This window comes from Cibotium barometz, chromosome 57, assembly GCF_041138505.1.
Source record: "Cibotium barometz isolate CiBa-2024 chromosome 57, ASM4113850v1, whole genome shotgun sequence".
NCBI classification, from domain to species: domain Eukaryota; kingdom Viridiplantae; phylum Streptophyta; class Polypodiopsida; order Cyatheales; family Cibotiaceae; genus Cibotium; species Cibotium barometz.
In genome coordinates this window covers 7,373,423-7,384,622 of record NC_141102.1, presented here as the reverse complement: position 1 = coordinate 7,384,622, position 11,200 = coordinate 7,373,423, and the positions used below count along the sequence as shown (strand labels likewise).

Below are 11,200 nucleotides of genomic sequence, written 5' to 3'. Positions count from 1 at the left end.
GCATATTGACTCCCTTTCATGGTGGAGGGTGTTCTCCTTTAGTTGTTTGTTGTTAGGATTTTTTTAACGTCTTCATGTTGTTAGGAGGTAGATCTTACAAATTAGAAAGAAAAGTCATGGCTCATTTACTTAGTTCTTGACATGGACTCAATGGGGGTTAAATAAAGGCCATGTGCATGTATAATGTATAATATACATAAAAATAAGATAATACTAATACTATGTTATTGACACTAAACTATTATACATATTAGAATAACATGGCATGTGTAACAATTTCACCCGAATCAGGTTGATATTTGTCTCCACACATGCCTCAATAACAAGATCCATGATAATTATGAATTCTTGTTTGAAAGATCTTTTCCCATGTGCAACATAATTTTTTCAAAGCTATACAGACTTTTGCTTGCTTATTGTGAAGTGTGAGATTTTTATCTTGTTCTTTTGTGCCTACTACACAACTCCTTAAGTTCCCATCTTGCATTTTTGCGTGTAGTTTCTATGCTAATGAATTTCCTAGATTTTACACCACTCATGGATACCTTTTTAGAACATCATGCTTTGCTTTGGATCTTTTTATTCATGCTTCGTTTTGAATCTTTTTCCAACCTTTTTCATGCTTCCCTTTTAACCTTTTTATTTAGAGTTAGGATTAGGATTGGGTAAAACTAGGGTTAGAGTTGGGATCAGAGTTGGAGTTAGGGTTAGGGTTTTATAAAATTAGGGTTAAAGCTAGGCAAGTGAGAATTAGGGGCTGGGTCATACAAAACAAGGGTTAGGGATAGGGAGTCGAGCTTGGTGCATGATCAAAAGCATGTGGGTATCTATTTGTAAATAAAGATATGTTTGTTTTTTAAACAAACATTGATGGTAAATATGATAGCCATGTTATCTTGAACAAAGCACAAGGTCCACATTTTGGTCTCATATGTTTCTTGTGTAATCATGATGAGTAGCTTCCAACCAAGTGTTAAGAATGTTTATACTAAGATAACTTCAAGGAGTGGCTCAAAAATACCAAAACCATTAAACCATATAAAATACTATGGTAGCTTTTGCCTTACATTTCAAGCAAGGATCATTGACACGTTTTTTCCTACTTTCAATTGAAAAAGTAAAATGTGACACCCTTTTACTAGGAATTTTAAAAAATGAAAAGTTGAAGTGAGCATGAAAATTTGTAACTTTTTTGAAAAGGAGCAAAATAACTTTTAAAAAGAATTTTAAAAGCTTAAAAAATGGAGGCGAGCATGAAGATTTGTTGAAATTTTGAAAAGGAGCAAGCAACTTTGAAGACATGCATGACCTCAAAGCATGAAATGTTAAATTAGAGGATAACTTTATGGCACATAACTTCACATCTACAAGTTCTAGAATCATGATATATATTTATATCTAGCGGTTTCCTAGTACTTTCCCTTTAATGTGCACAAATAAATTTTTCTACTAATGTGGCTTTTTTTGCAAAGTATAGTTTGAACCAATCATCAAGCCTTAGTCACGTTTATAAGTGCGATTCTATTACATGATAGAACATAATATTATTGTATAAAATTTTCCCCTTTTTATGATACTAAAGCATTGAACATGGAGATAATTTATAAAAAGGATATTAGAGATACCCAATTTTGTATGATAAGCTACTGTAAGTAATTTTGTTGTTTCATTATAATATGTTACTTGTGTAAAATGTGTATGTACAATATTTCCAAAATATTAAAAAAGTTTTCTTATTGCTATAACAAAGAAAATTCTTGAACCATTAGCTTCGTGTAACTAGTAGAAGTCATGAACTGTGCACGCACCACCTCAAGGGAATCATTTAGAGCTACAACCTAGATTCAACCATGCCATTCTAAAACAAGATAGACCTTCTCTTTCTAATTTAAAAAGAAAGTTAACAACCTGTAGTAGTTTCATATAGATATTTAATGTATATAGAGTGCATAGAGTTTAAAAATCTCCTTTTACACAATTAATGTATACAGAGTGCATAGAGTTTAAAAATCTCCTTTTACACAAAAAATTTACCTCTTACTTTAAATCATAATTAATATCTATCAAGAAGATTAAAGATAGACACCCTAATATCTCTATCTAAATCTAATTTATGAGTAAGTTTATGTAATTATCTAGCTATGGCTCCACATTGTAAGTCTTGTTCTTATCAATGAAGTATTGCAATACATATATCAATTTCAATAAACTAAATAGAACCACAAGTCAACAACTTTGTGTGGTTGGTTGAGCAACAAAGGGACATACCTTGTAGGATTTGACCCTATTACATTGGGCTTTGAAGACCTTGAAAACCTTTAAAAAACAATTGACATAATTACTCTAAGTCTTTATAATGCTTTGTGAAAAGTAGAAACACAAAATCAATATGGAAAGGATTGGGGGGAAATGACAAATTTGAAGAACATATCAAGATTTAATGTATGCTCTTAGCATTTGTAATTTTGTTTGTGCTTAGCAATTATCGAGCTTCAATTTATGCTTAGCATTTGTAAGTTTGTTAATGCTCAGCAATTGTTGAGATTCAAAAGATCCTCAGAATTCAGGTCATGCTTATGGTATTTCAAAATGCTCACAGCAAGAACATTTAGACATCTTCTGCTAAGCTAATGTTTTTGAATGGCATTTAATTGCTTTTTTGTGCGTCTAAACTTATGCTCTCACGACACTTCAACTATGCATTTTTTAACGTTACATGTTGTCTTTAGAAATATTTCTAAGATTAATATAATTAAATTGTGGGTTTTTAATGTAATAAAAAGAAATGAACATATGCACATGTTCCTTGCTCGTAGGCTTGATTTTTGATAACCATCCATACATTTTTTGTATTTTGGCCAAAAATTACAAAAATAATTTTAGCCCATCAAATCTATATGTAAATGTTGAAAAGCTTACACTTTTAGTCATCAAATCTATATGTAAATGTTGAAAACCTACACTTTTTACCCCATTTCCTATCAAATTTAATGGACAAGGGTGCCCATCAAAAGGCAATATTACTTGCTTGTGTAAGAAGGGTGTGGCTCCTTAGATTGTGTATTAGCCCTTGGGATATAGTCAATATGCAAGTCTTAAAAGTCTGGAATGTTGGAAGAGTCTATGAAGTGATGCCATGTGGAGAGTTGGAACTTGGAAGTAGGTGTGGTAAATGTGTGTGTGTGTGTGTGTGTGTGTGTGTGTGTGTGTAAGAGAGAGAGAGAGAGAGAGAGAGAGAGAGAGAGAGAGAGAGAGAGAGGTTTTTTTTAAGGGAGGGGAGGTATTGGCAGTGGTTGGGGGAGGGCAAGAATGGAGGGAAATGTAGGTAGGCCAAGTTGGAAAGGGAGATGGAAAGAAGGGAGGGACGGCGGGAGGGCAAGAATAAGGGAAATGTAGGTAAGCTAAGTTAGAGAGGGTCAGAGAGACGAGATAGTTTCCAAGTTTGGATATGTATGTATGTATGTATGTAGACACATACATACTACATATATATGTATGTAAGGGAAATATAGACCAAGTTGGAGAGGGACAGAGAGGGGAGATAGTGTCCAAGTTTGGATATGTATGTATGTAGAAATATTTAGACACACACGTGCACGCGCACACAGACATATATATACGTTTATATACATATAGTTACATACATATATATATCTATACATACATTATATATATATATATATATATATATATATATATATATATAGAGAGAGAGAGAGAGAGAGAGAGAGAGAGAGAGAGAAATGAAATGAAAATTTATTATTCTCTTCGAAGGACCATAACGGGTCCATGAGACACATGTCGAACATATATAAATACATAAGTCGATGCGCTCAGGAGCCTCATCGGAAAGCATAATGAAACTGAAATGTGTGAAACTAGAACTAAAACTGAAATGAAAATTAAAAAGCTATGCAGCATGCTATAAGTGTGCATCATGAGAAGCATGTCATGCCATATAGGTACTCATGAGGGCTGGGCCCCCTCGTCAGGTGCACCATAATAGTAGAAGAAGTCATGCCCCTCCACCTCTCCTCCCTGGATCAAGTGGATAATCTGGTCCCTCGAGAGCCCGCCATCCTTACTTAACATGATGTGTGTCTAAGGACGTAACACAAGTGTCAGATACATGGACAAACACATGCTAATAGGGACCCAAAGTGAGTGAAAAATAAATTCATTAATGAGTTAGGAATGTATCTTTAATAATCTTTAGCACACTTTAATTTGGCAAACAATTTGAACTGTTACAACTTTCTTCTCGCTTTGTTACTTTATCATCATAAGATTTTAGCATGTGATAAAATCTTTCTAAATCTCTGGTCATGTTGGCGTTTGTCTCACCCTTATAGCGTATTGCGTTTTGCATAACAAACTTTTTGGCATCTTCTCGTGGGAGTTGCAACCTCTCTCTCTCTCTCTCTCTCTCTCTCTCTCTCTCTCTCAAGCATTTCTGCCTGTCAATTTCAAAGGCTATCACTGCGCCTTTTTCTTGCATAAGGGCGTCTAGTGAAAGGTGTGGTATTACGCCTTTTTCTTCTCTCGCACAGGGGTATCGGTTTAGGGGGGATGGATGATCTATTACTGAGACCAAGAGTGGGAACTATTGATAGAATTTGAGGACGAGCTGGCATTAGGCAAAATTTGGACTCAAAAAAAGGGCCCATAATGCTAGATATCATTGGAAAGATCTCGAAGAGTAGATTCCTATTCTACAATCTTCGAAATTTTTTCGATTGATGATGACATGGCATTTGCAAAAAGCTAGCCATCAGTCCATGTTTGTAGAAAAAGTTGACATGGTATTTTGTAAAGGGCCTTTTTTAGGTCAGAATTTTGCCTAATGGGAGGATTTTGCATCAAAATCCTCCATATAGGAACTTTCTTTATTATTTTTAATATTTTTAAAATATATATCTGGACAAAGATTTCTCATAGTTGTGGGAGGTAAGAATTAGGCATTAGGCATTAGTAGAGTAAAGATGGGTTGAGGAAGCGTGAGACGTAAAGAAGGGTCGCGTCGCTAGAAAAGGTAGACTGGGTTGGGGCGACGCTCGTATGGTGACGCGGGTGGCGCTCCACGTCAAAGGACGGACAATACAAGCAAGCAAGGCACGTGGCCGCCAACGAGGACGGAGATGATGCCGATGATGGGAACGTGACTGACAGCAGGGCCTATCCGGCCACCATATTTGGGGGCCTCTGCTAAATAGGTCCCTCCCGTAACGTCCCCATTATCCTCCACCACCTGGTCCCCCTGTGCTCGAAGGGGCAAAGCGGGACTCCCGATCCCACGTTCTTGTCCAATAGTGCCCAAGTCTGCCTGCAGGCTCATGTGAGGAGAGAGAGAAAGAGAGAGAGAGAGGGGCTGGCAGGCGGGCGTTCCCGCGCGCCTTGAGCAGGCCGGACGGCTCTTGGGCTGTGGTAAAGCTGCGCCCACCACCCAAGCTTCTTATAAAGCACCCCCAATCCCTCTTCTACCATCTCTCACACACACACACACACGCAACCTACCATCTAGCTTGCCCTCTCATTCATCATATAACCATATTCTTGCTTTTCGTCGCGGTCATCAGCATCTCTCTCTCTCTCTCACACACACACACACCCACACACCCACCCACATATTCTGATATTGTTTTGTAGCTAGCTTAGCTTATAGGCCCTGATCCTGGCCACCTTTCAATACCTCTCTCCACATTGCAACAGTATATGCTTTCTCTGGCTTTATAAAAACAGTTATCCTTCATCATAATTAGAACCCCTCACCCAACATCTTGAGTAACTGTGAAAATTCTTCTTATTGCACAGTGAGCCGAGGCTCAGGCCTCGGCATTTTGCGCCAGCCGCACGAGCAGCTCCCTACACCACCTTTCTGCAAAGCCTTCTAAAAGGACGGAGCAAAGAGGTATGCCGCCCCTGCATGTCTTTGAAGAAAGCAGCATCCCTCCGGATTACAGCCTCTCAGAAACAAGGCTGCATACAGCTCCGCCTAATCACAGCTTCATTAAGAGCATTAATCCTCCAGGCTTATGGGCTCCCAGCAAATCGTCTTCCTTGTACAAAATAGACCGTTGGGGTGCCCCCTACTTCTTTGTAAATGCAAGAGGAGACATGGCAGTCCGCCCTCATGGACCAGCCACCAAGCCCAATGAAGAGATAGACATCATGAAGGTGGTGAAAAGGGCGCTTAAACCCAAGATTAAGGGAGGTTTAGGCTTAATCACTCCTGCAATTTTCCGCTTTCCTCATGTTTTAAGAGACAGGCAAGAGAAATTGCAATCCGCCTTTGACAAGGCCATCAAGCTTAAGCATTATCAAGGCTGCTTCCAAGGTGTCTTCCCTGTTAAGTGCAATCAAGACCGTTTTGTGGTGCACAACATTGTTGAGTTTGGCAAACCCTATGGTTTTGGCTTGGAAGCTGGCTCTAAGCCAGAGCTGTTACTGGCTATGGACTCATTATGCAAGGGGAGTCCACAAGCTTTGCTTGTATGCAATGGCTACAAGGATGCTGATTATGTGTGTTTAGCCTTAATGGCCAGGCAAATAGGGCTTAATTGTGTCATAGTTCTTGAGCAAGAAGAAGAGCTAGACCTAGTACTAAACATGAGTGGGAAGCTTTGCATTGAGCCTGTAATTGGGCTTAGGGCTAAGCTTAACACAAAGCATGCTGGCCATTTTGGTGACACATCTGGTGAGGAAGGCAAATTCGGCTTGTCTTGCTCGGAGATTGTTGCAATTGTGTATAAGCTTCACCGTGCAAACAAGCTGGGTTGCCTGCAGTTGCTTCATTTCCATATAGGCTCTCAAATCCCTTCTCTTTCTGTTCTAAATGATGGTGTGAGCGAGGCAGCACACATCTACTGCGAGCTAGCTCTCATGGGAGCCAGCATGAAGCTCATTGACATTGGAGGTGGGCTTGGTATAGACTATGATGGCACCAATTCTGCACACTCAGACATGTCTGTAGGTTACACTATAGAAGAGTATGCATTAGAGGTTGTTCAAGCTGTCCAAGATGCTTGCAGCATGAAGGGTATAAAGCAACCCACCCTGTGCAGTGAGAGTGGGAGAGCTCTAGTTTCTCACCACTCTGTGGTAGTCTTTGATGTTCTCTCTTCTAGTGTGAAAAGCATTGATATGGCAAAGGGGGTCTCTCTTGAGGTGGATGGCCTCCCTGAGGATATGAAGAGTTTGCACCATAACTTGATAGGCTGTGCTAGAGCTTGTGATTATGAAGGTGCTCTCAAGTGTGCAAAGCTGCTTAAGCATGATTGCATTGAGTTGTTCAAGCGTGGCCAATTTGGATTAAGGCAATTAGCTTTCATTAACAGCATTTACGATGCGGTGTCTGGATCAGTAGATGAATCAAGGCAAGAGAGAATCTCCTCCACAGTAATGCCCACATCAAAGCTATTGAAATCTGATTCATTTTCTAATGAGAATGATGAGGAGAGCAATGAGAGGTATCAGGATCACAATGCAATTTACCACATCAATTTGTCTATCTTCAAGTCCATGCCTGATACATGGGCAATTGGGCAACTTTTCCCCATTGTACCTTTGCACAGGCTAGAGCAAGAGCCAAAGGTGAGAGCCATCTTGTCTGATTTAACATGCGACAGTGATGGGAAAATTGCAACATTTGTGGGCAAGGATACCAAGGGTAAGAGGCTTAATTATTTGAAGGTCCACCCATTAGAAGAAGGCAAGCCATATTACATGGGGATGTTCTTAGGTGGAGCTTATCAAGAAGCATTGGGTGGTGTACACAATCTCTTTGGGTCACCAAATGTGGTTAATGTTTGCAAAGATGGGCTGAATGGTGTCAAGGTTACAAAGGCAAGTGATGGGCAGACATCAGCTGATGTATTAAGGTTAATGCAATATGATCCTTCTTCCATGTTAGAAGGCCTCAAGCTCCAAATTCAAAAATCTTTGAATTATGATGAAGAAGCGAGCATGGGGCTCATTCACACACTGACTTGCAGCTTTGGTTCCCCCCCATACCTCTCCACCAATAGCATCAATTCCTACAAGAAAGGTTCTCTTCACACCAACCCCTCACCAATCATGGGCTCCTCTCCCCTAGTAGAGCTTGCAACCTTCTTCTAGTAGTGTTCCATGATTGATGCACCGCCTCGTTGCAAAAGCTGTGTTAACACTACATTTTTTTGCTAATTTTCCTCTTCTAATTGCTCATAATACACAGGAATTCAGTTGTGCTTTTATCTTCATGCTGGATTAATTAATCAATGCTTCCTAAACCAGTTGTGGATTTCCATTCATGGACATGGTGTGCGTACACTTGAGTGAGCTAAGGAGCTGTTCCCGCGCACGGCCACCAGTGCGAATTAATGAGTAAATTCAATAATTAGTTGGCGCTGCAAGCGAGTTAATTGATAAACTATTACAGCATGTTGGGGGTTTTCTGGTTCTTCTGTCTCCAGTCTGCGGCTTTGACGTAGATATGAGTGGTTTGCATGGCATCAAGGTGGCAGAAACCGACCTGCACGCGGAACGCCTTTTGTGATTCATTTCCTGTACCGGCATCGAAATTGCAATCAATCAATCAATCCTTTTTCTGATCCTGTGTTACAGTCCTTCTTTGCCTTTACGAGGTGCCGCATGCGTGGTATCAATTTCTAGACAACTACGGCTAACGGTGAACTGTGGCTCCATAAAAGCTTTTTTTTTGTTTCGGATCATTTAATATGACACCAAAATGTTTTTTTTGCATTTCTATAAAATATATTATTTATGATTTTCAAGAAACTAACTGTTTTCTAGGCTCAATTTGCATATTTTCCCTGTATTTTAACTAAAAACTAGTAATTTTGAATCATTTTTTGTAAGGGCTTCATATGTACTTCTAGTCAGTTTTTCCAAATTTCAGCCGATCGAAATACATTGAAATGCCGTTTCTGTCGAGCCCTGACATTTTTGACACTGCAACAAACAATTATTCATTGACGTTGCGTCTAATTAACTCTTTCAACACATTTTCAACTAGTTGTAGCTTTAAGGATATTTAAGTGCAAGAAGCCTTGTCGAGTTTGAAACATTGAGCTCACAACTTGTTGCTCACCCAACATAAAAGGACTTGGAAACAAGTGCTCTAAATACCCACTTTGTAGATTTGTATTTTTGTTCTTCAAATTGGTTGGAATTTAGCATGCACAAACATATAAATACTTGATGTACACTTAATGTATGGCACATATGGCACATGCACTATCAATGTGTTAGGTTTGAGTCGGTAGTAGAAGCGAGACAATTGCTAGTGGGAGATTGGCATGGCATAAGGCATTCTTTGACTTCCTCAACGCTATCTGAGAGGAATATGCATCACACTCTTCCATTAGGCCAATTATTGGTGGTAGATTGGAATGGCATAAGTTGGGTCTACAGCTTCCTCATGCTATCTGAGAGGAATATGCATCACACTCTTCCATTGGGCCAATGGGAACATGCTCCCACTATCATACATAATGTGGGGTCACTTTTGTGCTTTCCAAACTCTTTTTGCCTTCCCTATGGAAAAAGATAGGATCTATGGAATCCCTTTACCTCTCTCTCTCTCTCTCTCTCTCTCTCTCTCTCTCTCTCTCTCTCTCTCTCTCTCTCTGTGCCATTGGATCTCTTGAGAATCCACAATGGCCATCTGAGGCTCATGTGTGTTACCATCCAAAATAAGAGTGTGATCTCTCTCTATTGAGAGCTCACCTTCTAAGTTGTGGAAAGTTTAAGAGTAAAAAATGCTCAATTAATGCTTAAAATTTATTTTTTAGGATTATTTATATGAACTCTTAAGAGACACTAAATTCCTATAATTTTTGGGACTCGGAGCCTTGTATGAGTAGGCTCCTTGTATGCTCTATAAAGTGACTCCTTTTGAAAATCGAACTTCCAATTCGTTGCAATTTTGGGATACAACATGACAAAACTCTCAGATCTTTTTTGTGGCTGTGAGGTGAATACATAATCTTTTGAAGTGTTCATGATGTCACAACCAGGTTGTCAATTTCATATAATATGGAAATTGACCCAACCTACTAGTAATTTCATAGAGAAAAAGATAGAACAAAACCAAAATGCCAAACCAAAAATTAAGACAAAACCAAAATGCCTGCAAATCATGTGGTTGAGAGCTTAACACAGGATGATGTACAAGGATTTTTTGAAATAAGGTATATCAGAGTGGGGACAATAGCCGAGTAGATAAGGCGACGTTTTTTTTCATCCGAATGTGATACACCCCCCTCTCTCTCACTTGAAAAAAAGAGAGAGTGTGTGTGAGGTACTACTCTCAAAAAAAAAAGAGTGTGTGAGGTGGAAAGAGGGGGTTAAAAAAGAGTGTGTGATGTACTCCTCTCAAAAAAAAAAAAACCTGGTTGTCAACAATATCCAAAGAAAACTAGCCAATCAAAATGCAAATGTACAAATTAAGAAAAACCATGGAAACTACCCCGAAAGAAATACAAAATGTGAATGTACAATAAAGCGCATAATAATATTTACTTGAAATAATGTGTCTATTTGTAACGGCACCATGCCGATTCCTAAATTCAACGACATAGTCAAACTCAAACTCAAATCCAAACTCAAAATGCAAATGCAAATGCTATGCACGTTTCTCCTCCGGGACTCCGTCACTCTAGATTTTTCTACCTTATCCTCTGGTTGCCTTCCGACAACACCAACCTGCATATATTAGGCCCTTGTAGGTTTTTTTTTTTATGAATCTGGTCTGGCAAATTAGATAAGGCCTAGCCTCTAGGGAACCAACCTTGCACGCTTGGATTATACTCTTAAAAAAGCATTCTCACGACTCGTGAGCGGTTTTCCCCATACCGGAGATTCTCCTCCAAGCTAAAAGAAGAAAGTTGGTGGGAACATGTGGACCCTCCCTCTATTTGGGCTTCCTAGATTTTCAACACCTTTTGGAGCACTCAACTTTACCCAAAAAGCCAACGAGTGTGTGGTGGGCTGGTTAGGGCACTAGTAAGTATGCTCCAAACGTGGAAGTCCCGAGTACGAGCCCGACGAGCGAAAATTAGTGTGGTTGTTGGAGGCTGTGGAGCTATGCTTACACTCAGGGTGTTAAGCGAGGCAATGGCCTTGTAGGGTATGAATGGTTTCCCATTCAGTACCAATCTCTTGCCAAAAAAAAAAACTTTATACCAAAAAGAGAAAGCCC

The 11,200-nt window shown here is 39.4% G+C and overlaps 1 protein-coding gene across 1 annotated transcript; it reads left to right on the top strand.

Annotated features, from left to right (window-relative positions):
- Positions 1-5,483: 5,483 nt before the first annotated feature.
- On the top strand, positions 5,484-8,267 carry LOC147606375 (arginine decarboxylase-like). The gene has a single exon (XM_086791996.1). The coding sequence runs from the start codon at positions 5,911-5,913 to the stop codon at positions 8,113-8,115; it is 2,205 nt and encodes a 734-aa protein (XP_086648122.1). The 5' UTR covers positions 5,484-5,910; the 3' UTR covers positions 8,116-8,267.
- The last annotated feature ends 2,933 nt before the right edge of the window (positions 8,268-11,200 follow it).

Coding starts and splice junctions, on each gene's coding strand:
- LOC147606375 (XM_086791996.1), top strand. CDS start 5,911: ATGCCGCCCCTGCATGTCTTTGAAGAAAGCAGCATCCCTCCGGATTAC.